We start from the raw sequence: 25613 nt of genomic DNA on the forward strand, positions 1-25613 counted from the left end.
CAGGTATTAGAATTCATTGGAAATGGGATTATGTAAACTTTCCTCCTCCTACTTATTTAGGACTTCTTTTTGGAAAGGAAATTGTTTAGTTCTAAACCAAATTTTTCATGCAAGGCATTAATAGGAGTCTTTCTAGTTGTTTAAAAAAATATATGTTATATATATATATATTATTTGCAAAAATTGTATTTCTCCCCTTCCTTGCAGTTCTGGGGATCAGGTGGCATACATTGCTCTGTTTTGATAAGGAAACAAGTTGTGTTGGTCTGGACAGCTTGATTCTGGCTTATGAATGCCATTGTTTTTATGTGTACATTTCTGCCCCCATAATTGGAGATACATTTAGAAATCAGTGGTAGGAATTCCTAACAGTATTTATTTACACAATCATTCATACATTCATTTCCTGCTCTGCATATCACTCCTTTCCTCACCTGGTCCTTCAGTGCTGGATCTGACTGTTATTATTTTTGTTCCTTTACATTCTAAGCAACTACTACAGCAGCCAGTGATAAAGACTACTTGCATATGCCTCTGAACCTCTTCTCAGAATATTTTATAGCCTATCTGTTGCTGTTTGAGTATGTGGCCACTTTTTTTGTTGCCTGAATGTAGGTCATTTCTTCCACAGTGAATTTCTGAGCAAATGAGAAAATGGAGATGAAGGAGCCATGGACACAATCAGGTGATATGGATCCCCACCCTTTCTGTCTAATTCCCAAATCCAAAATGCTCCAAAAGCTTTTGTAACCTATTTGATGACAAGATCTCCCTGAATGAGTATCCATTTATATTCTTCATTTATCTCGTTTAGTGTGGTTATTGGTAAGTTTTGATGCAGCAGTGTTACTGTGTTCGGAGTATGGGGCATTGACCTACACTCTACTGGTGGCATAGGTATATATTACATTTCAAAAATGTCAAAATTTTTGCATTCCCAAGTGCATCTGGCTGTATGGGATTTGAGAAAGAGATGTGGACCTGTAGCCTTCCCCTCCCCCACCCCCCACCCCCGGTCTTTTTAGGGCCGCACCTGCAACATATGGAAGTTCCCAGGCTAGGGGTCCAATCAGAGCTGCAGCTGCTGGCCTACGCTATAACCACAGAAATACCAGATCAGAGCCACATCTGTGACCTACACCACAGATCACAGCAGCACTGGATCATTTAACCCACTGAGTGAGGCCAGGAATTGAACCCGCAACCTCATGGATTCTAGTCAGGTTCATTACCACTGAGCCAGGACAGGATCTCCTCTAAGCCTTTTTTTTTTTAGTTGACAACATTCCCTTGAGATTCTCTGCTTAGCACCACCTTTGTGTGGTATGCAAACAAGTATGTCCCTGGCCTGTCACTCAAGCGGTATTTACTGAGCTCTGTACTAGGAATGGGGAAGAGTAAGGCACTGGGTCTCCTTGCCCTGGAGAAGCTGAGACTCATAACAATGAGACAGGCGCTATACTAGCCAGTCTGTGGGCTCCAGAGTGTTGTAGAATAATCACAGACAGAAATTTCACCAACATTGCAAAGGTAGAGAAATGTGGAAGAGGATGTGATCAGAGGCAGTTGCGTATTTGCTGTGATGTTTGAAAAGTAAAGCCAGAAATGGGGCTGCAGAGGAACCGCTTTATTTTTTTAGGGTATCATACATATTGTCAGGTTTATTTAATTAACTTATTTACTTTTAATTAAAGTATAGTTGATTTACAATATTGTGCCAATTTCTGCTGTACAGCAAAGTGATCCAGGCCCATATACACATACACACACATACACACATAAATATACACATTCTTTTTGTGTGTGTGTCTTTTAGGGGCTAAAACCTAGGCGTATGGAGGTTCCCAGGCTAGGGCTTGAATCAGAGCTGTAGCCGCTGGCCTAAGCTACCCACAGCCACAGCCACACCAGATCTGAGCTGCATCTTTGACCTATACCACAGCTCACGGCAATGCTGAATCCTTAACTCACTGAGCAAGGTCAGGGATCCAACCTGGGACCTCATGGATACCAGTCAGATTTGTTTCCACTGAGCCACAATGGGAACTCCATACACTCTTTTTAAAGAGTGTCATCTACTAAGCTAAACAGTTAAAAATGTATCCTTTGGCAGTGAGTCTTTACATCTTGAGATGAATGATTGGGTTTGCATTTTGGGAAGAGCCCTTTGACATTGTCTTAATGGACCCCCAAAAGGAGTCATTGACATATTCTAGGCTGTAGGACATTTTGCTAGTCCTATGTAAATTTTATAGAGCTATAAGCTTTGCATAAAATTTTCTCCAGCCTTAATTTCTTTTATAGTAGCCTTGAGGGATGGGTAGATTATTACTAAGGAAACGTTTCAAGAAATGACTTGCCCAAGGTCATATGCAGCACTGGCTGCACCAGCGCTCCTAATTCTCTATCTGTTCCTGCTTGAACGTGATATTATAACAAAAATTTTGATATATATTGTCCAGTTACTGAGCATGCTTAAAGGTAATCTGCCACCTGCATATCTTTTATATTTGTACTTGATTGGACTGTCAGTTCTTAAGGACTTCCAGTATTAAATTTGATGTACCTTTGGCACAGAGATAGGCTCACCATAGGCACCATCAGGAATTTACTTTCTTGGTGAAAGGAAGGACTTACTTGCTATCTCCTCCAGAGCCAGCACATTCCTAGGAAGAAGGAACCCTTATGAAAACAGAGGGACTGTCTCTCATCATGTGTGCTTACTTATTAGACGGTTCCTATGTTTAGGACACAGTGCTAGGTGCTGTGGGGAGTACAAAATGCGAAATAATTAGATTTAAATTTTTTTAAAAACCTCTCACAAATTTAGTCTATTCTATCTTATTCAGTTCCCATACCAAATTTCCTGGCTTTTTGTAGCAAATTTTCTTTTTAAAGGATGCTAGGTGTTGAAATCAAAAGGCTCCTTGCACAGGCTGATTAGAACTATTAGGCTCACACATTTGCTTTGCGGTAATTAGGTATAACATGGCACCTTTCCAAATGGTTATTTTTGAAACAGTGAAAGCAGCAAACAAAGTCTTTAAATAGGCATATTTTATTATAAAAGGATGAAAGTTTTACCTTGACTCAATACTCAGTAACGTTGCCTCAGAAGTGAAAACTTCACGTGATTCATATTTAAAATTAATGGTTACTTCTAAGTTTTGTGTCAACCCTACTGAGTTGGCAGTGAAATTAATGATGCAGTCTTTTTCTTACATGCCTAATGTATACCACTGTTTCTGCTAGCAGTATTTTCTAGGCTGTCCAGGAGTTAGAGAAAAAAGGTCTACATTATTCTGTCTTAGAATCCGTGACAATTTAAAAGCATTTATCGAGTTGACTAAGTTCTGCTTTCCTTTACCATGTTCATATCAGAAAAGTTTTGGGGGGCCCCCAGAAGAAATCCAAGAGATCATTCAGACCTAGGAGCTAGATTGCAGGAAAAACAGATTAGGAGACTGATTCCTGTGGGTTTAAGTCCATTCTCCATCTTATTAATTGTAACTTTGGGCAAGTGTCTGAACCTCTGGCTCCTTATCAAAAAAGTGAGGCTTATCATAATGTTTTTCAAAGAGGCTAAGACATCCATTTTTATATGAAAACAACATGTATTTTATTTTATTTTTTTTTATTTTTTATTTTTTTGTCTTTTTGTCTTTTTGTCTTTTGTTGTTGTTGTTGTTGTTGCTATTTCTTGGGCCGCTCCCGCGGCATATGGAGGTTCCCAGGCTAGGGGTCTAATCGGAGCCGTAGCCACCAGCCTACGCCAGAGCCACAGCAACGCAGGATCTGAGCCACGTCTGCAACCTACACCACAGCTCACGGCAACGCCAGATCGTTAACCCACTGAGCAAGGGCAGGGACTGAACCTGCAACCTCACGGTTCCTAGTCGGATTCGTTAACCACTGCGCCACGATGGGAACTCCAACATGTATTTTATAGTGCATCATATGTTGTGGTTTAATTTGTGTTTTTCTAAAAAAATATAGTGGTGTGTAAAATGATGGTGCATCTTACAATCAGTGATTTATTAGATTTGAAGCAATGTGGTAATAATTTGCCTTACCAACCTCCTGGGTTGTCGTCAGAATCACATCAGATGTTTGCTAGAAAACTACAGCTGTGTTGTTAACAAACATGAAAGCAAAAGCACCTTTCAAGCTCCCTTGGTGATTTTTCTGCCTTTGGTAGTTATGATGATACTTTATTTCTATATGTCTTAAAAATAAATTAGGAAGATATGGGAAATGAAAATTTTAAATTTAAATGAATTAAGATATCAAATGTCTTTCTTAAATATTTGAAGTAACAAAAGAGTTGTAGTTGACTTCAGTTTGGATCCACTGAAAGATTTTATTTTTCTTTCAAACAATACCCCAGTTGTGTTAGTTTGATTCCCCCAGACATCCCCTTCCACCCCCTGCCTCAAATAAGAGCACTGAGAAAGGCCAGCTTTGGATGGGAGAGAAGTGTGGGGTGGTAAGATCATTAACGTCATTTTGGGCAAATTGAATTTGAGATGAGTTTGAGGCATCCAAGTGGAGATGTTGAGTAGGCAGTTGAATTTGTGAGTCAGAGATAAAAATGTGGCATTTGGGGTACAGAGATGGTAGATGAAGGCTTGATCTTGGATGAGATCACCTAGGAAACGAGAAAGGAGGATTGGAACTGGAGGTTGACAAGCCAACTTCAGCCAGCAAACCTGTTTTATTTGGCCTGCGAAGTGTTTTTAAAATATTTGAACAAGTTGCTGTAGCATGTTTATGGTTTTTTGGCTGCCCAAATACACTTTCTCTTTTGATGGCAGCACCCTAATTTCCTCTGAAGAAATTCCCTCTCCTCCAATCTCAGACCTTCAGCTTAGATAACGTTATTCCCCTGACTCTGGATGAAATGTGTAACTCAGGGCTGACCAATTGTTCCCAAGTCACCCAGCCACAATGGTTGGTTCAAGAATGGCCTTGTCATCCAGACTGGTCCAATCGGAGGGAATTTCGATTTGGGGATGGGGGTGCTTCAGGTAGAGAATCTTTCTTGTTTCTGCTCAAACCTGGGAGGAGATCTGGCAGCGGCCTTGCTGCCATAGGGTAGATCTTATCTGAGAACTAGGGACATGAAAAATCCAGATAGAGGAACTGGTCCTGATCATGTTGATTAAACCTAGTGTCAAGCTGTATCTCTAGGCTTTGCAGTTTAATGAGCCAATAAATTCTCCTTTTGGTATAACTCAGGATTTATTTTATTTGCACCAGAAGGAAATCTTAATTGCCAAGATTTAAAAAACCATGAGTTTTCATTTCAAGTAAGGACTTCTGGCTTGAGTGAAATGATTGTTGTTTCAGTAGGAGCATCTATTCTGCATTTTATTATAGTCTGTACCGCTCCCTACTGTCACCTGACCCTGAAGCCTCAGGTCTGTTACCATTTAACCTGTCCATTCTGCTGGGTTTTCAATTATAGGCCTGAGAGGAAAATGAAAGTCAACTTTGTTTTATTTCATTGTATTCCTTGCTGGTCCCTATGGGTAGTGGGCTTTTGACTGCTGATATAGGGTGAAAAGAGAAGGAGACCTAGGCTTAAGCATTGACACCTAAAAGACTAGGCAGAGGAGGACAAGCCTGCAAAGAGAAGGGAGCCATGGTGGCTGGAAGAGGAACATTGGCTGTAGAGGCCAAAGTAAGGAGTGTTTCAGGGGGAGATTGAGCAACATGGCCAAATACTGTCAGGATGTGAAATAAGGTAAAGGATGAAAAAAAAAAAAAAAAAACTCTGACCTGAATTTGGCAACAAAGAGATCATTAATGATCTGAGCTAGAGCAGTTTCAGGGAATGATGGAGCCAAGCCAGACTGGAATGGGTTGAAAAACAAATGGGAGATGGAAAGGTGGGAGATACCCAAGGAAGACTGTTTTTATTTTTCCTGTGAAGGAAGCAAAGAAAGAAGGCACTAGCTAGGGACCAGTGAGGTTAAGGGTGGAATGCTTTAAAAATAGGACTCGGGGAAGTTGAAGTGTTGATGGGAAGGCTCTAGTTGAAAGGGAGACATTGATTATATAAACAGGAGAGACGAGACAAGGCATAATTGATTACACAAGTCTGCGAAGGTGGGATGAAGTGGGATCTAAAGCCCAGTGGAGAGGGTGACCTTGGATGAGAGGAGGGAACAGGAAGGCAGAAGCTGAAGACTGGTAGTAAGCTAGTCTGGTAACTGGAAGTTGCCATGTGATGGGTTCCATTTCTCTGTTAGGAGGCAAGGTCACCTGAGAATAGGGATGATGGTGGCAGTGTGGATGTCAGAAGGGGTGGAAGAATTGAGGAGAGTGGGAGAATGAGTGAGAGATATGCGTGGTGGGATCGCCCAGCACTGCAGAGGACTCATTTGTAGTTGGTGTCCATGAAGGAAGAGTGCCCAGGTGCTCGGTTGTGGGCATTGACAGAGCCACTGTAGGATTTTGCCATGGCTGAAGGTTGGCAGAAGAGGAAGGACAAAAAGATAAGCAAGGCAGGTTGAGGGCATTTGGCAAGGGGGTTATGGAAAGCGTGCTTTGAAAATGTTGGCCTTTAGAAAGGAAGCTGAGTAAGAAAGGATGTGAAATGAAACTTCCGATGAGGTCCACATGGTTGATCCCAGAGGAGGGGATTTTAACAAGGAGGGCAAAGCTGAGGTTATTGTAGTCAGAGGAGGGACGTTTCAGGGAGTGATGGAGCCAGGCCAGGTTGGAGTGGGTTGAAAAATGAATAGGAGATGGAAAAAATGGGAGATACCCAAGGAGGACCATTTTATTTTTCCTGTGAAGGCAGCAAAGAATTAAGGCTTTCTGGGTGGTTGGGCTCAGGTGGAGTACAGGAGAGGTTTTGTTGGAGGTGAGGCAGGCAAGGGAACAGAGACCAGAGTGTCCGTGGGTTTTGGATATCCAGGTCACCCTTGCTCACTACAGGATGAAGAGCAGAAAGGAAGATTTTGGCCAGGGTTCAGCCTCATTTGTAGTTGGACTGGCTGTTGAATAAGAACAGGTTATCCATTTCCTCTTAACCGCCTTCCTTTTGATTGCAATGGAAATTCAGCTGGAAGAGTGTATTTAAGTGGTTTGGGGCCCCCCTCTGTTTTTGCAGAATTTCCTGAGAGTGATATCAGGAAAACTGTGTCTTTGATCGCTTTGTGCTACTACAGAAAAAGCACCTCATTTAAACCTCTTGGGTTCATAGCCTCTTCCATTGCTGGAATGATTTGGTGCTCTTTTGCGTACATGATCTTGTTGCTTCTGAAGGGGACTGATGGTGTAATCAAAACCTTGAAGAGGAGACCAGGTTGAGCCAAATCCCATGTGGCTCGCACTGTGATGAGCTTTGAAGGGAGGGTAGATAGGAAGCTATGTTGGGAGCATCTGTTGTCATTTGTGATGTGTGTCGTGCTTTGGCAGTAACCGAAGCTGAGCAGGCCCACCCCTCTGCAGTTTATAAGCAGTCATCTGAGAGCTCAAAAAAATACTTCTCTGAATGGTACAGCATAAGAGCCAGTGTGGCTTATACTTGAGAGGGGAAAAGGGTTTGGAAGGCTCACCAAGAAAAAAAAAAAGCACTTGGGTTTTGAGTTTAATAAGATGCCAAATCTGATCATCTCAAAACATCCGAAGGTTGTGATAAAAATCCTCACCAAGTAATCAGGATGCAGAAGTCTAGAATCTTAAAAAAAAAAAAAAAAAAAGGGCACAGAGGCTTTCAGATATAGCATCTATTCATTACTGATGCTGAAACGATTAGGTAAACCACAGAGCAGGGGCAGAGGTGTCCATGTCTGCAGACTGAGGATGATGAGGGAAGACAATGGGAGAAGCCCCCACTCCCACCCCGCCTGCACTCAGAGATCTGCCATGGAATGATGTGTCTTAAATCCCAGAGCAGCGCATTCTGCTCTCTGTCGGTCTATTTCCTTATTTCCCCCCAGGGAACCTGTTTTTTTATCCCTACTTTTGCCTGTACTTTGCCCCCTCCCAGTGCCTCTCTCCCCCTTTCTCCTTATCTCATCCATTTGTCCCTGCCCAGTAACACCAAAGCCAAGTCCAAGATGATGTTAGATCTTTCCTTTCTCTGACTCCTTTGAGTCTATTGTTCATGTACCTTAGTAAGTTAGCTCTTCCAGTTATTTATCAATTGTTAAGTTTGTGAGAAGCCTTGGATTTCTTTCTTTCTCAAACTATTTGCAGAACAAGAATCACTTTACCCAACTCAAGGCTTAATAATCTGTAAGTTCCTTTACACCCTGGTACATTCAGGAGTCTGGAGGCTTGGCTTCTCCTGTCTGGGCCTTGGGGCCTTTAAGAATTGATTCGTTTTTCTTCAATAAAGAGAACAAAGTGTTGCTGATGAGGCACTGCATGTCCTTGACATCTGCTGTTTTGTACTGTTTTACCAAAGCAATAATTTCGGCCCTGCCTTGATCATTTTTTTCTTGCTCTCAGAATAACTAAACCACCTGTTTTGTTATTAGAATTTTTTCTTTTTTTTTGAAAGCCTTAGTTCATTCTCAACATAAGTCTTTCTGTGGCTCATAAATTCCTCCTGTGTTTCTGTGGACATCTTTGCTAGGTATTGTAAAGCTTATGGTAAGGTGGATGGTGAGTGTAAGTCCACCAAGCCTTGCTTCTTGGGCTCAACAGAGCGGGGGCAGGGGTGGGGGTGGCAACAGAGGCCGAGTTAATTTGTAGCCAGGGAGCCTTGTCTTCCTTACGGTCCTTTGAGAAGCCTCAGTTGAGTTTGAAGACTGCCAAGAGCATTGCCTGGCATGGAGTAGGCCAGGACAGTAGGTCGCTGTTATTACTGGGCCTGGGTGGCTGGTTAGAAAGATCCCACATTAAAGCTGATCAATTAAGAACTTACCTCCTAGGAAGTTCCCGTCGTGGCTCAGTGGTAAGGAGCCCGACGAGTACCCATGAGGATGTGGATTCCATCCCTGGCCTTGGTCAGTGGGTTAAGCATCCGGTGTTGCCATGAGCTGCAGTGTAGGTCGAAGATGTGGCTCAGATCCTGCATTGCCGTGGCTGTGGCGTAAGCTGGCAACTGAAGCTCCAATTCGACCCCTAGCCTGGGAACTTTCATATGCTGCAGGTGTGGCCCTAAAAAGAAAAAAGAAAAAAAAAAAAAAAAGAACTTCTATATGAGTTTTCAGGATTTTCATGTCAGAGGAGTTCTCTATACTGAGGCTAAAGCATAAACACTCTTGGGGTCATAGAGTGTTAACAGCTGGAAGGAAATAGATCTCAGCATCTAAAACGTTACAGAGAAGGAAGCTGAGGCCTGGAGAAGTTTGATGACGGTCCCCAGCCCATACTGTTTATATTGGTAGATTAGGACCAGGATGCAGCTCTCTGGGCGTGGAACCAGAATTTTCCTACCAGATCAAGTGTGTGACTCTGAAAAGTGACTCTTGAGGGATTCATGTGGAAAGGGATAGAGTCTGCAGGGCACCCTAGCCCTGGGTGGTGATGACAAAGAATAGCATACATTTAGAGCTTTGGCCCCTGATATTTCACCACATTACTCCTCTCAGATGGTCAGACTCTGTGTTTGTTCCTTTTTAATTGAATTCTGGGTCGGCACTTTGCAAAACCAGGAGAGTCTGGGATGTTAGGGATAATTATAACCTCCCATAATATTAAAGGTCACAATTTTGAGGCTGCGTCTGGAAAAGAGGGGGACAGAGGAGCCTGGGCTCAGGGAAGCCGCCTGGCCTTGTGGATTGGCTTTGAGTGCATTGCTGCCGAGGCCTGGGAGGTGCTCAGCATTTAGCTGTGTGAGGACTGAGTTGCAGGCAAGTGAGAAGCCCCTGGCAGTGGCTGAGGTCTGAGATGTATGGAGAGTTTCTGGCAGTCCTGCTTGTGTGCACTGCAGGAAGGATGAGAGAATAAAGAAGTGATTAAAAAAAAAAAAAAAGAAAGAAAAAGAAGTAATGTAGCACCATGAGGACAGAACAGAAAGGAATACATCCGAAGATCAAAGGAAGAATGTTTTCTAAAACTGCTGCTGTCGGGAGCAGAGGATAATTGGATTGTAGGTTGTTGAGAACTCCTGTGTTTCTTCCCTTGAAAGAAGACATGGTAGTGACCCACAACCAAGAGAGTTTAGACAGGGAAAGCTCAGGGATGGAGGGCTGAGTTTGAGCTAGTGAATGGCAAGCTGAGGCTCAAACTCAGCCATTTGGTTTCACAGTGGGACATCTCATCCGCTGTGCTGTCTGTCTGTCTGCTCGGCTGCCCCCTGTAGTCCAAACCCTGGGAGGAGCCTCCAGGTCCAGGAAGTCTTCATGCTCCCTGCCATCTCCTGGGGATTCCTTAAAGCCTGGTAAGTCATTGAGATGCGTGGTGACCCAGGGCCACCCTTAGTCAAATGACCATGATTTTTAGATTCCCATGGAATCTTCATCTTTTTATACTTTTGCATCCTTTCCTTACACCGTTAACCTTTTATCTTGGTAACTGAGTATCAGCTCGTTTTCTCTGCCCTTTGGAAGTTCCTAGTTAAACTTGGCTCAACCCAGGGCCTTCTCGTGATTCCACCTGTTCCTGTGTCTTTCTGCTCTTGTCTCCCACCCCCACTACCCCCGCCACCTCTGTGTCCAAACACACCGTCTCTACGTCACTCACATGAGTTCTGAGTACAGCATTTCTTCCCACACCAGTTTCCATGGGAAACCGTGTCCCATCAGAGAGGATTCTGTGAAGACTTGAAGGGTCACAGTTTGGCATGTGTGATCTTTCCCCAGTTTTACTGATTCAACCCATATGTCATTTTCTTTCTCACTCAAATATCAAAGTTCTACCCACATTGGGGCAGCTGTAGGACAAGGGGAAATCCTCACTTTATACCTTACCAACGAGCACAAATAAATACTGCCAATTTTCTCACAATACTGGTGAATAAAAGATTTGTCCCATTACATGCTTTTCAACTTGGGTGCAAATATAATCAGAGATGCCTGACATCTAGTTGGCTAGCACCATTGGTCTGTGCCAGTACTGGACGATTTCATGTTAATTGCTAATAAACATTTTACTGCTTACTCAGCGCTCTACACTGTGCATCTGGACAGCACTCACTCACCTCAAATTTCTTTATCTCCTTTATCAGCCAACTTCTCTGCAATGCAAGACTTATTAATTTTGCCTTTAGTTCTCATACCAGTTCCCATATTTTGAGAGCCTGAAATGTGTGTATCTCATTCCATCTCCCTTTCCCCACTCTTTGTAGCCTGGAATATAATGATCTTGGTTGTTGGGTTTTTTGTTTTTTGTTTTTTTTAGATGTCCTATTTCACAATCCAGGAATCTCCCTGATGATACAACACACCTAGAATTTTCTTTTGAGCAAAAATTGTGTATGACATGAAAATATTCTTAAGACTTGTGTTCCTTTCTCTAGAATCATGTAAATTTCTCCCCCCCTCATCTTTATTGGCATAGATCGCATGAATGACTTTTTTTTTTTTTTTTTTTGTCTTTTTGTCTTTTGTCTTTTGTTGTTGTTGTTGTTGTTGTTGTTGCTATTTCTTGGGCCGCTCCCGCAGCATATGGAGGTTCCCAGGCTAGGGGTTGAATCGGAGCTGTAGCCACCGGCCTACGCCAGAGCCACAGCAATGCGGGATCCGAGCCGCGTCTGCAACCTACACCACAGCTCACGGCAACGCCGGATCGTTAACCCACTGAGCAAGGGCAGGGACCAAACCCGCAACCTCATGGTTCCTAGTCGGATTCGTTAACCACTGCGCCACGACGGGAACTCCTGAATGACTTTTTTTCTCAAGAGAGCCATGAGAGAATTAATGGAATTGGATACTAGATCTCCAAGTCAAAGGGTTTGTCAGAGGTTGGGGAATTACTCTCTTTAATTCTGAGGATTGCCTAGGCTCCCAGAAATCATGAGATTCTAGGTTCAGAGAGTTGAAAGCTGCTACCATTCACGACTGGTACCAGGTAAAGGGAAATCTAAATCTTTGTTTTGTTTTTTTTATTTTTTTCCCCTAGGTAAAAGTTAATTTCTGCTCCCGGGAAATAGAAGAGTCCAAGTTTAAAATAGCTTGTAAGTGTTCACTGATGAGGCTAAAGAATTAGAAGTTTGTGAAATATTTGTTTCTTGGATGAAAAAGGGGTAAGAGGGGAGGAGAGAGTAGAAAAAAGGTGTATAGATTATAATAATAGTAGGTATAGCATTTATAGAGCATGTATGTGTTAGGCATTGTCCTAAGCCTTTTTCCATTTCTTATCTCAATTATCACAACAGCTCTATGACACTCCACTCTTTTATTTTACCCAGGAGGAACCCATGCTGCACAGAGAGGCTCAACAGCTTGCTCAAAGTCACACAGCTAATAAACGGCAGATTGATGCTTTCCACCTTGGCAATCTGGTTGATGGTTCACATTCTTTAACTCCAAGGTTACCATGCCATGTATTGAGTCATTTTAACTTTTCCCCTCACTTTGAGTACAGCCTCCCACAGTATATATAAAGCACAAGAGAAGTGGCAGTTTCAGCTTTTTTTCCTTGTTGTTGTTTGTTTATTTAATAACAGGGTTAAAAAACAGGCAGTGTGCAGTCTAAATCAAGTTTAATTAGACCCGTGTGGAAAACATAACAATTATCTATGCCAAATTTCCAACATTTTTCTTTTTTCAAGTTCAATTATTAATAGATACTGGTGCACACATTCTTTCATTTATTTTCTAAGTGAAATGACTGAAGCGAGCCTGGATTCAAAGCTGTTGCCTAGTTCTTTAAGAATCTTTATCTGAAAGGAACATTTTCTCTAAAAAAGAAAAAAATCTGTTTTTGCTCATGGGACACAGCTTCCCTTGGAGAATATGGTGTTACCAGGTGTGGCATCTTGGCTTTAAATTGAATTTCCCTTTCCCTTCCTTGAGCTGATGAAACGGAGCAGGAGGGGAGGAAGGGGTGGTGGTGGACAGAGTATCTGGAGATATGTAGATCCATAAATGTATATAGATGTACATCTCCAGATCTGTCCAGTATCTGTCCTTGAATTAGCTCTCAGACACCCCTGTTTGCTCCCAGCTTCCTATGCTGAAACAGATTTTAGGAGAACCTTAAGAAATTTTCTTGAGCTAGGTTATCACGATGTGATTTTCTTTTTTTTTAAATTGCATCTCTATTTTTTAGAGGAAAAGGGGGTATCTTCCCCTTCTCAAATTTAAAAAGGGTGTTTTTCTATTGATTTCATAATTTCATTAAAAATCCCTCAAGGGTAGTTTTTAGTATTTTCTTCATTATATTTATAGCCTTCCTTTATTGGAGCCATAGAAAGGTTCACAGAACTATAACGAAATAGTCCTACTACTTTAAAATAGCTATCTGTAGAGTTTTGATATTATAAATAATTTAAAAATCATTAATTAGATTTCCTCCCACATTTAAAATAATATGGCATTTGTGGAGAATTTAGAAAATTCAGAGAAATAGAAGCAAAAAAAAAAAGCAAACACGCATAGTCCCTAAACCTGAGAGAAAAAACAAAACACCTTACTGTTTTCAATTGTGTTCTTTACTTGTGAAGAGTTTTTATACCTTTTTCTGTGTTGGGTTTTTGTTCATATTTCTTGGCTATGATCATACTGTAAAGGCAGTGTTGTTTCCTGCCCTATTGGAGAGATGTCTCAAGTTCAGATACAGTGAGCACAGGACTTCCTTGCTGAACCTCCCCTGTCACAGGTCAGCTGGCAGCCTGGGTCATGGGATGCCCTGAAACATGTGCTCTCTGCTTCACACTTGTGAGTGCTGGGTGGCAGAGTGGTCCTGCCTTCCCAGCTCACAAAGTTGTTAGAGAAGACAAGCGGATCTTTTCATGGCCACTTTTTTTTTTGGTGCGTGTGCGTGTGTGTGTGTGTGGAAAATTTCAAACATATACAGAAATAGAATATTACAATGGACCCTATGTGCCTTTCTCCCAGCTCCAACAATGGTCGGTTTATAGCCATCTTGCTTCATTTAGACCCAAATCTCTTTTCCCCCACCCTGGACTATTTTGCAGCAGATCCCTGGCATCCTATTATTTCATTAGTAAGTATTTCTGCACACATCTCTGAAACACAAGGACTCTTTTTTTCCCCTTTTAATACTATAATATCATTATCATACTTTAAGAGCTTCTGTGGTATAATCAAATATGGAATATCTAGTCAATGTTGAGATTTATCTGTGTTCCTCATTGTTTTTCTTTTCAGTTTGTTTGCATCAGGATCCAAAAAATGTCAGTACATTGCAATTGATTGACATGCCTCTTCAGACCCTTTGAATCTGTAGGTCCACCCTTCACAATCTTTTCCTTGCAATTTATTTTTTTTCCAAACAAGACCATTTATTCTGGTCTATCAGCTAGATTTTGCCAGTTACATCCATGGAGTTAAATGTTTCTCTGTTTAACATATTCCTCTAGCTGCTGTATTTCTTGGGAATTGGGAGTCACATCTACAGACTGGATCAAATTCTATTTCCATTTTCTGTCAAGAATACTCTGAATGTGTTGTGTTCTTTCATCAGGAGGCACTCAACATCAGTCCCTTGTGTGTGTGAGAGAGAAATGTGAATAGTTAATGATGATCCTTCCTATCTAATCAAGTCATTAGGGATTTCAAAATCTTCGTTTCCATCATTTCTTCATTTATGTATTTTATTTATTTTAATTTTTTAATTTTTTAATTACTCAAATGAATTTATCACATCTGTAGTTGTATAATGATCATCACAATCCAATTTCATAGGATTTCCATCCCACAACCCAAGCACATCCCCCCACCCCCCCAATATTTATTTATTTTTTTGTCTTTTTGCCTTTTCTAGGGCCGCTTCTGTGGCATATGGAGTTTCCCAAGCTAGGGGTCTAATCGGAGCTGTAGCTGCCGGCCTACACCACAGCCACAGCAACGCCAGATCCAGCCGTGTCTTCAACCTACACCACAGCTCAAGGTAATGCTGGATCCTTAACCCACTGAGTGAGGCCAGGGATGGAACCCGCAACCTCATGGTTCCTAGTTGGATTCTTTAGCCACTGCGCCATGACAGCAACTCCCATTTATGTTTTTTTGTTTTTTGGTTTTTTTTTTTTTTTTTGTCTTTCTGCCTTTTCTAGGGCGATCCCGCGGCATATGGAGGTTCCCAAGCTAAGGGTCTAATTGGAGCTGTAGCCACCGGCCTACGCCACAGCCACAGCAACACGGGATCCGAGCCGCGTCTGCAACCTACACCACAGCTCACGGCAATGCCAGGTCCCCAACCCACTGAGCAAGGCCAGGGATTGAACCCACAACCTCATGGTTCCTAGTCGGATTCGTTAACCACTGTGCCACGACGGGAGCTCCATGTATTTTTAATTATTTTATTTTAAATAACCATACGTGTGGCTTACGGAAGTTTCTGGGCCAGGGCTTGAATCAGAGCCACAGCTGTAGGCTTATGCCACAGCCACAGCCACACTGGATCCAAGCCTTATCTGGGACCAATGCCTCAGTTTGCTTCAATGTCAGATCCTTGACCCACTGAGCAAGGCCAGGGATCCAATCTGCATCCTCACAGAGACAGTGTTGGGTTCTTAACCCATTGAACCACAGTGGGAACTTCGGTGAAGAGAAACTTCTGCTCATCAGCTACTTGGTTCTCCTGAGATACAGTTTACATGGGAAAGGAGAAAATACACCTTATTCTTTCCCTTTATTTACTAGTTTTTAAATGAATTACAGTTGCCCCTTGACAGCATTGGGGGGGGCGGGTAGGGATGCCAACGTTTCATGAAGCTGAAAATTTATGTATAACTTATAGTGTGGCCCTACCCATCGGTGGATTCAACCAACAGCATTTGCTTAGTATTGTTATATTTACTATTGAAAGAAATCCCCGCATAAGTGGACCTGCACAGTTCAAACCCATGTTGTTCAAGGGTCAACTGTGGTTGGCTCCATTAGCCAACTAATGAGTAATGTCCTCAGAAATTAACCATTGAGAGAGGCAAAGAAAAAGAATGGGATTAATGAAGAATTCATACATTAAAGCATATTGGTGTTTTAATCCATGGCATTTCCTCTTGGCACTAAAGTTGTCTCATCTTTGGCTAGTGGGAGTCCCTTTGTGCTGGCTCCTGGATCCTTTCGATTTGGTCATAGTGGTCGTCAACAGCTACCCTGCTTTCTGTGTGTAAAGATGTCCGAGGCCAGTGGTTCTGAGTGTGATCTGAGGATGCCTAAGGGTTCTCACGACCCAGTGAAGGGGGTCTGTGAAGCCAAGACAATTTTCATTGTAGTACTAAGACGTTATTTACCTCTTTTACTCTTGCTTTCTTATGTGTTTAGTGGCATTTTCAAGAGGCTACATACTGGCTCTTGGAATGTGTGTATATACTCTGAAGTGTTCTAAAATTTCCTAAGGTAAGCGCTTTGGAGTCTTCAGTAATCTCTAAAAATGTAAAGGGGTCCTAAGACCAAAATACTTGAACTTCTGCGCTAGGCTCCTCTTTTAGCATTTCTTGCCACGTACATGGAACACTCATGACCTTGTAAATCAGCTCCCCTTTTTTGTCAACTTTGTGTGTGAGTGATCCACTCCAATTCCAAAGCGAATAAATAACACAGTCGGAGTTTAAGCCTGAATGTTTATGCAGTAGTTTTTTTTCCCCATAAAACAATCACTGCTGTCCAAAATGTATGATTAATTAAAGCTTAAATGCTATAAACACTGCCCCAAATGCCAGACATGTATACTTTAGGGGCCACCAAGCAAAATTAGCAGTTCTTTTTCTCCAGTGGAATGGCCCTCAAAAAGGAAAAACAGATGTCAAGGCAGGATGAGTGGTTGCTATAGCTCCATGCTATGATGAAAAATGGTGCACTGAATATATTGCTTTTCTGGTCACAGTAGGGAAATTCATAATGCAGTAGTAACTCATTAGCCTATTAACTCTTGAAGATTTCAGTCATCTGGAGACAAGCCTGCTTGGCCTGTGGATTTCAGTAATGGCTCATCATTTCCCACTCATTTCTGAACCCAGCATCTGATTGATTGCTTGACCATGTAGCTTAGAAATACTTTTTTTTTTTTTTTTTTTCCACTTTGTATTTAGTTGAAAGCATCCTGCAGTTTTCAAAGCTGAACAGTGGTGCCTTAAGCTTAGGGCTCTAATTTTTCATCGCTGAATAGGGTGCGATCTCTAAAAGATGGCTACTTAAAAACATTGGATTTTACAGTCCTGGGTCCCTGGAGGAATCTACTTTGTCTCATTCTATTGAGCTGAACTCAGTAACTTGTCCTTTGTTTACCATTCCCAGTAACTGCGGCCTCTCCTGGATAATAAATAATGTTGACTCTTATTTCCCAGGCACACGGGAGAGTTCCCATCATAAGAAAAGGAAGTATGCCTTCAAAACAGCTTTCTGAAGTTGTGTGTGTGTACAGGAGAGGAGCAGCCTTACGTAATGTCCTTGAGTATTTACCAAAGTAAGAAGCACCTGACAGCCTCAGGTGGAAAAATGTCATCGTAGAGAAAGCTTGGATCAGCACTCAGATCACCATTCAGGAGCTTCATGATTACTTTGTGCTTCAAGGGGGGCGTGAGGCAAAGCATTTGTCCAGAGCTTCAGGGCTCTTGGTAAACTAGAGATTTCTTTGTTGGAAAGTAGATTTGGGATACTAAGTAAGTTTTTGTCTTTATGAGCAAACTCATTTTCCACTTGGAGCCTTGTTATTTTTCTCAGCATTAAATGTGTCATAGTGCAGCGATTTCAATATCTGCTTTAGGTGACATGTTGCATTTAGATTCATGACTTGGAAAGCCAGGTGCCTGGGCTTTTCTAGCAAATCATCTCATTGACACCACTGAAGATAGTTTTAGAATACATGCAAGTCAGAGTGTGAAGTAGAAAGGTAGTATTTCGAGGGGATGGGCACTGCCATGGGTCTTATCAAAATTTTATTTTCTTTCTTATTTGTCTTTTCGACCAAATTGCCCCCCCCAAAATTTTTTAAGTTTCATGTCAAATTCAGGAACAGACCCATCTCTATATGGAGACCATTTGGTGTATGACAAAGCAAGCCTTGAACTTATGGCTGGGGAATGTCAGGAATTTGGGGTTCTGGTGTCACTGAGGAACATGGCCCCGCCTTACCGCAGTTTGATTTCCTGTTTAGAAAGTTCCATTCCTTCATAAGGACCTTGAGGTACTAGGAGGAAAGATGCTGTGTGTGTGGAGTTTTCCATAAAGTGTGGTCCGAACTAAAATGCCGGTTAAAGGTAGGTGAATGCTTTCTAAAAAAAAAAAAAAGGTTTCCATATATATGAGATATTTATTAGTTTATGCCACACTTATTTATTTACTTAAGTACGAAGTAGCTCCAGGCAGTTTGAAGTCAGATTTAAAAATTCATGTTTTGTTGACTTACTGCCCTTCTTTTTTCTTAAGAGCTGAGAATCGAAAGCCTTAGGAAGTGAAAATTGAAATTGATTTTAATGGCCTGAACAAGTTTACTGGAAAATAATTTTACTAAAGTGAAAGTAAGGGCCAGAGTATTTTTGTTCTTGCTCTGTGTTTAATTCCAGGCAGGTCTGGAGTGGTCCACAAAACTCTTTCCAAACCTAAAGGAGATTATCCATCATGGAGTGAGCCATCATGCACCCACTCCGGGTTGCAACTGCTGTGGCTAAAAATCTCTATGGTGAGAACTCAGAATTCCAGGAGTGCATTTGAGGGTGGAATTGATTAAATGGATGATTCCCACGAGGAAAATGAGGCTATTTTAGAATCTCCCAGTGTGCCTTGGAAACTCTGAAGACCTATTCCCTCTTCCCCTGAAGCTCAGTGAGCGGCTGTTGGGAGCAGTTGTGTTTTCTATCCTTCAGGAGTTTTAGAGTTAAATAACAGCTGAAGTTAGACGGCATGGAAACTGGGGAGAGCCTGTTAGAATAGGATTTCTCTCTGGAAAGTGCCACTCTTTCTAGAAAAGATAAAATAATTGCATTGAGCAATTTGTAACTCATACAGTGGCAGAAACTGTTGCTTAAATTTAGAACCATGTTGTGTACAAACGTGTGGTATTTTGGTTTGGTTCTAAATGCACATTTGTGTGTGTGTGTGATGTCATTTTGCATGAAGAGGCCACATGTGGGTGCTTTGGAGCCCAGTAACAGAAGCCGGCGGGACTCGGAAAGCTGCACTGTTTAGTTGAGGGTCAGTGCCAAGTTGGAGTGAGTTCTCAAAGAATATGTGACATTGAGCCATGCCACATTCCTTAGTGAGTGGGACTGGGCTTGTAAGGGAAGGGAGCTTTTCTGTGCATTTGGTTATACTACATGATATGTGGAGCATGACCTCTGGGAGCTTAGGTCTGGGGAGAGTACGGTTTAATTATTTACTGCGTATTTTGTATAATTACTGTGATTTTTCTCTCTTTTGCTTTGAAAAGCAAGTAGGGAAATGGAAAAGCAAAGAGCTCAGGTGATCTGCAAATGAGATTAAGAGGAAAAAGTCTCTAGGAGATAAGATAGGAAGATGTATGGTTTAGTTTTAGAACATCAAACATTAAAACCCAGTAATCAGGAATTCTCTACTTACCAAACTATTTTGAAATTTCACTTACAATTTTTTTTTAATTGAAATATAGTTGATATACAATGCTATGTTAGTTTCTGGTTTAGTGGCAAAGTGATTGTTTTATATAGATATGTATATTTATCTTTTAATATTGTTTTCAATTATGGTGTATTACAGGGTATTGAATATAGTTCCCTGTGCTATACAGTAGAACTTTGTTTATCTATTTTATATATAATAGTTTATCTATTTTATATATAATCCCAAACTTCTAATTTGGAAATTTCACTTCTATTGCTGCCTGCCTTAAGTTGGTGTTTTTGTAAAGTTTTATAATTGTCTGAAGTTGTTCTGAAGTCAAAACAGAACTAGTTAGAAATGACCTAATGATCTGTCATCCAGTCTATCCTGTGTATTTTGCTGATGAATCAGTAACTCACGATGGAAGTCACATCTGAGTAGCAGCATTCTCTGTGCCTAGCATTGAGTTCAACACATAATCCATACTGGCTTGTGGACTGACTTTTTACTTTTTTAGTACTTAACTTAAAAAACAAAAAACAGGAGTTCCTGTCGTGGCTCAGCAGTTAAACCTGACTAGGATCCACGAAGACTCGGGTTTGATCCCTGTCCTCGCTCGGTGGGTTAAGGATCCAGCATTGATATGAGCTGTGGTATATAGTTCACAGATGTGGCTTCGATCGGGCATGGCTGTGGCTGTGCCCAGCAGCCACAACTCTGATTCAGCCCCTAACCTGGGAACCTCCATATGCCTTGGGTGCACCCTCCCCCCACCCCCAAAAAAAGACAGAAAGAAAACAAAACCCTGACACAAACCTTTTGGCGAGAGTGTATTTGAATGGAGTCTTGATGCAAAGTTTGAAAAGTACAGTTGAGGGTGTAAGAGCAGTTCTCTTTCGGGGATTTAAAAATTGCCATTCTTCAATGAATTGCTAGGTCCTAATGTCTTTTTTTTTTTTTTTTTTTTTTTTTTGTCTTTTTGCTATTTCTTGGGCCGCTCCTGCGGCATATGGAGGTTCCCAGGCTAGGGGTCTAATTGGAGTCGTAGCCACCGGCCTACGCCAGAGCCACAGCAACTCGGGATCCGAGCCGCGTCTGCAACCTACACTACAGCTCACGGCAACGCCGGATCGTTAACCCACTGAGCAAGGGCAGGGACCGAACCCGCAACCTCATGGTTCCTAGTCGGATTCGTTAACCACTGCGCCACGACGGGAACTCCAAGGTCCTAATGTCTTTAGAATGTAAATTCTAAAACCTTTGGATGTGTTAAATGTATAAAAACTTTTGGTGTGTAAAATATCATTTGTGTTACACATTTTCAAGCTGGTACTCTCTTTCACTGTTACTTTGTATTATTACTCCTTGAGAGTGGACAGAAGAATGAATGAACAAGGATCATTGTTGCTAAAAGATACTGTTCTCCATAAGCTAAAAATTAAATAAAATATGAATTTTAAAGTTCCATCAGGCAACAGTTTGGCAAGTTAATAATAACCGTCAGTGATTGCTTAACAACCTAATGGAATTTATCTCACCAAGCACATGGCTCTGTTTGGAAACCTGAGAATTGAAACTTGAATCATACTTTTTTGCTTTAAATGAATGATGGCTACTTCTTATGGGTGGATCTGGGTCTAGGATCTGATCATTTTGCTCATGTGAGACTCAGGAAAATTTGTTTCTAAAGCTCTTGGAAGGAATTTCCCGTCCTCCTGTCTGGTTTCAGGCTTCAGGTCCTGGTGCTGACTCCACGGGTGGGTCTCTGGAGTGGAGACAGGGCAAGGCCTGCACATGGAGTTCATGTTTGGTAAAAGATTACCCAAAGTGTCTCCAATCCTAGAGATTCTGTCCATGCTCAGTTTATGTGGGGACTTTAGGGTGGCATGATAAGAACTTGGGTTTCTAGAAACCCTGCTTTAAGACCTAACAAATGAGTTGTCTGAGATCTCTTTTTAAGATGTTCTATAACTATGTCAAAAGAATCTAAGGGAGTCCCCGTTGTGGCTCAGCGGATTATGAACCTGACTAGTATCCATGAGGATGCAGGTTTGATTCCTGGCCTTGCTGTGGCTGTGGTGTAAACCTAGATTCAACCCCTAGTCTGGGAACTTCCATATGCCACAGGTGCAGCACCTCCCCAAAAAACAAAACAATCAACAACAACAAGAAAAGAATCTGGAGTTCCCGTCGTGGCGCAGTGGTTAACGAATCTGACTAGGAACCATGAGGTTGCGGGTTCGGTCCCTGCCCTTGCTCAGTGGGTTAACGATCCGGCGTTGCCGTGAGCTGTGGTGTAGGTTGCAGACGCGGCTCGGATCCTGCGTTGCTGTGGCTCTGGCGTAGGCCGGTGGCTACAGCTCTGATTCGACCCCTAGCCTGGGAAACTCCATATGCCGCGGGAGCGGCCCAAGAAATAGCAACAACAACAACAACAAAAGACAAAAAAAAAGACAAAAGACAAAAAAAAAAAAAAAGAAAAGAATCTAACTATGCTGGAGCATTGCAGGGATAATCCTTTTTGTGGCTAAAATCTTCAGATTTGGGGGAAAGAATCCAAGTGTTTTCTTTATTTCATCCATTACTTCCACAAATGTTTACTGAGTACTTCTGGTGTGCCAGGCACTGTTCTAGGTGCTGGACAACATGGACATAATGCCTTGTCCTTAAGAGCTTCTAGTAGGGAGAAAGGCATGCAAATAAACATGTCAGAATGTGACAGAGCTCTGGAAAAAATTGAAACAGGCATAGAATGTAAGAATAGGATTGAGGGAACCATTTTAAGACCTGGGGTCTTGCACTACTTCCAGCGACTGATTAGACCCCCCAGGCATGAAGCAGCGCAGCCCTTTACATGTCGTGGCTGTCTCTGCTGTCATATCACCACCATCATTGTCACTGACACAAGTCAGCAAGCATTATCTCACACCTATTAGCAAGGTTGTGTACAGAATGAGTCATACACATGAGCCCTCACGACTGACAGCCCTTGTGTGGACGCACATACAGGACTTGCAGATGACAAATTCAAAGAATGGCTACTTTCATTCAGCAAATGTTTACCGAATGATGGCATATATACGAGGCATTATGGAGAATAATAGATTGTGTATCTACCTGGCCAAGAGTGTATAGAGAGGTATATTTGTATATACTAGATAACTTGCCTGTCAGCGATTTAACATTCAAGACAGACTATGAAAAGTCCATGAGGTATGCTGATCTTGTCCTTTTGCTGAGGTGCGGTTGTCAGTTGCTTTGGGGGGTGGGTATGGGGTAACTAACCTAGGAATGGTGGGTTAGTTGGGTTAGCAGTTATCTGGTGTCCGTTTTCTAGGGCAGTGCTGTTTCTACCCATGGCTTAGCGTGTAAAATATCTTTGAAGTGAAACACGCTTTCTTTGTGAAAGATTGCACTAAGAAAAAAGCCAATTTCTAGTGCCGGTGATGAAAGTGCTGGTTCTAAAATGTGTTCTTAGCCAGGAAATGTAATCGTTGAGCATCTCAAGGGGATACTTAGCATTTTGCTCCCTTTTTGAGGAGAAATCATATACTCTACCAGTATTTTGCCAGCTTGGAAATGAGTCCCTTGTGGGTATATTATTGGGATGGATCTTGATAAGGTCCCTAAGGAAAGTGTGGCCCTGGGAGGTTTTTCCCACTTGTCTATAGCTGACTCTTGGAGGAAGCTAAGCAAAGCTTTTTCATGTGCTACTTCATCTTGGTCCTAATATAAGATTATTCCTTTTCCTTCAGAAATTAAAGGTCAGCCATCTTTGTATGAAGATCCCTGGCATTTATTATACAGCTGGGATCAAAAGTTTACTGTATAAAAACTCAGTTATACACACGCGCACACACACACACGTACAGGCATTCGTCCATCCATACATATACACAGAGGGCAAGGAAAGCTTAGAAGGGGAAGGAAAAACCATAAGATACAGTGGCAGAGGTTGTTTGCTACTCACCAGAATCCACATTTTCTTCTTCCTGAGCCCACAGCCAGAATGCACTTTCCAAGTTCCCTAGCACTTCTGTGTGACATGTGACCGAGCTCTGGCCAATAGAGTGACCCTGATAAAGACAGCAGCACGTGGCAGCCTGAATCCCCGTTTCAGTGTGAGGAAGAAGAAGGCCACCTTCACCCATTCCCCAGCCACAACGTTCTGCAATGTCTGAGCCATTATTTATGTTGGGGTCTATTTCAGCAGTGACTAACCTTCCCTAGTTAATATTGACACTCTGCGTGGTAAATGAGAGAGGCCTTAGTATGTCTTTGTTGGGACACTGGACCCAGTCGCTCCCACCTGAACCAGAATCGGCTCTCCTGAATGGGGGTGGTTATTGTACTCATAGGTTGAGGCTGTGCATTTATTACTGTGCCCTCTGTTCCTTACTTGCAGACATCTGTGCTCCTCCTGTACCCCCAGTGGCTGAAGGTAGAGTCCAGGGAGTGCTAGCTGACCCTGAATTTTCCCTCTTCTCCACAAATAATTTAGTTGACCAGACCACCTCAAATAGGACTCTGAGCTGGAGGTAACAAACTCAGGTCAAAGAGAACAGAGGGTTGCCAGAGAGGAGGGGGTGGGTGGGAAGAAGGAGGAAATGGGTGAGGGAGATTGAGGTACAAACTTGCAGTTGCAAAATGTAGGTCACAGGTGTGAACCGTACAGCGTGGAGAGTATAGTCAGTAATATGAGTATAGTCAGTAACTATGTAATGTGTTTGTATGGTGACATAGCGTGTAACTAGACATTGTAGTAATCACTTTGAAATGTATAAAAATATCAAATCACTATGCTGTGTAACAGACATGGTATTTTAGGTCAATTACACTTCAAAAACAAACTCACAGAAAAAGAAATCAGATTTGTGGTTACCAGAGGCGGAGACTGGCGGAGGAGAATAAGAAGAAGGCAGTTTAGGACCGATAAATACTAGGGATGCAATGTAGACATGCTAAATATCATTAACACCACTCTCTGTTGTGTATTAAAGAGAGTAAATCCTAAGAGTTCTCATCACAAGAAAAATTTTTTTCTACTTCTTTAATTTTCTATCTGTATGAGAGAAGGGATGTTCTCTAAACTTACTGTGAAAATCATTTCATAATGTAAGTCAAATCATTGTGCTGTACACCTTAAACTTACACAGTGCTACACGTCAATTCTATCTCAACAAAACTGGAAGAAAAAAAATCAAGTGGATGCCTTGTGCGGGGAAAAAATGTGTTTAAACAATTAGTGATTTTATCAAGAGCTGAGCAGCACGTTTGCCTTCAGGTGCTTAATCCAGTCAGGGCGTCATCCTAAAACCACCACACCTCAGCTATCTTTGTGTCCTTTTCCCTAGTCCTGTACCCCAGAGCAGAGCATGGTGCTTTATATATTAGGGACGGCTAAATAAATAGTTGATGAATTGATTACTTCAATCTCTAATGCTGGAAGAGTTTCTCGAGCTAGTGTCAGGCTTGCTGAATCGTTCTTTGCATGGCGAACATCACTTCCCACTGCCATTGTGTTGGCGTGAATTTGTGTGATGTTTCTTCATGATGCTGGCCTTAGCCAATAACAGGAGTCACCCAGCACGAGGTTTAGAAGGGAAAGTACTCACTGTGCTAAGTGGTTGCTGTGTGAGTGTAGTCAGATGGGTCTTGACCTGGTTCAAAACGTACTTGCAGGGCTCATGTCTGGCAGATGATATGAAACCACATTCCTATGCTTTTCTTGGCAAAAGAGTCCTCTTCACATTATGTGGGCTTTACCACTCTGCTTAATAAAAGAACAACAGCTTAGTCTTTATCTGCGCGGTAACTAGTTTTGTATCTTGGGTCTTCTTCAGCAAAGGTTCTAGAGAATTCTCTGAAGAGAGATTCATGCACATGCATTTAGGCTTGTTTGCCCAGATAAAACTACAACCAAAATCCTTCCCTCAGGGATTTGTGTTCCTTCTTAAGAGCACATTTTAATAGTGGTACCACAACAGAAAGGTGACTTAACAGGAT

The 25613-nt window shown here is 42.0% G+C and overlaps 1 protein-coding gene across 9 annotated transcripts in view; it reads left to right on the plus strand.

Annotated features, from left to right (window-relative positions):
- Positions 1-25613, plus strand: part of STXBP6 (syntaxin binding protein 6) — a 256512-nt gene that overhangs the window by 17554 nt on the left and 213345 nt on the right. The window contains exons 1-2 of one of the 9 annotated variants that reach the window (XM_021098206.1): positions 10235-10345; positions 12025-12079. The exons of 4 other annotated variants lie outside the window; for them this stretch is intronic. Coding sequence is in view for 1 of the 5 variants with exons in the window: in XM_021098205.1 (XP_020953864.1) it covers positions 18277-18289 (13 nt within the window). In the remaining 4 variants the exon portion in view is untranslated. Of the gene's footprint in view, positions 1-661; positions 686-10213; positions 10346-11484; positions 12080-15810; positions 18290-25613 lie in introns of those variants that run through there. 4 more of the 9 variants (XM_005666218.3, XM_021098204.1, XM_021098207.1 and 1 more) reach the window with 4 other exon arrangements.

The sequence above is a fragment of the Sus scrofa genome, chromosome 7 (assembly GCF_000003025.6).
Source record: "Sus scrofa isolate TJ Tabasco breed Duroc chromosome 7, Sscrofa11.1, whole genome shotgun sequence".
Classification (NCBI taxonomy): domain Eukaryota; kingdom Metazoa; phylum Chordata; class Mammalia; order Artiodactyla; family Suidae; genus Sus; species Sus scrofa.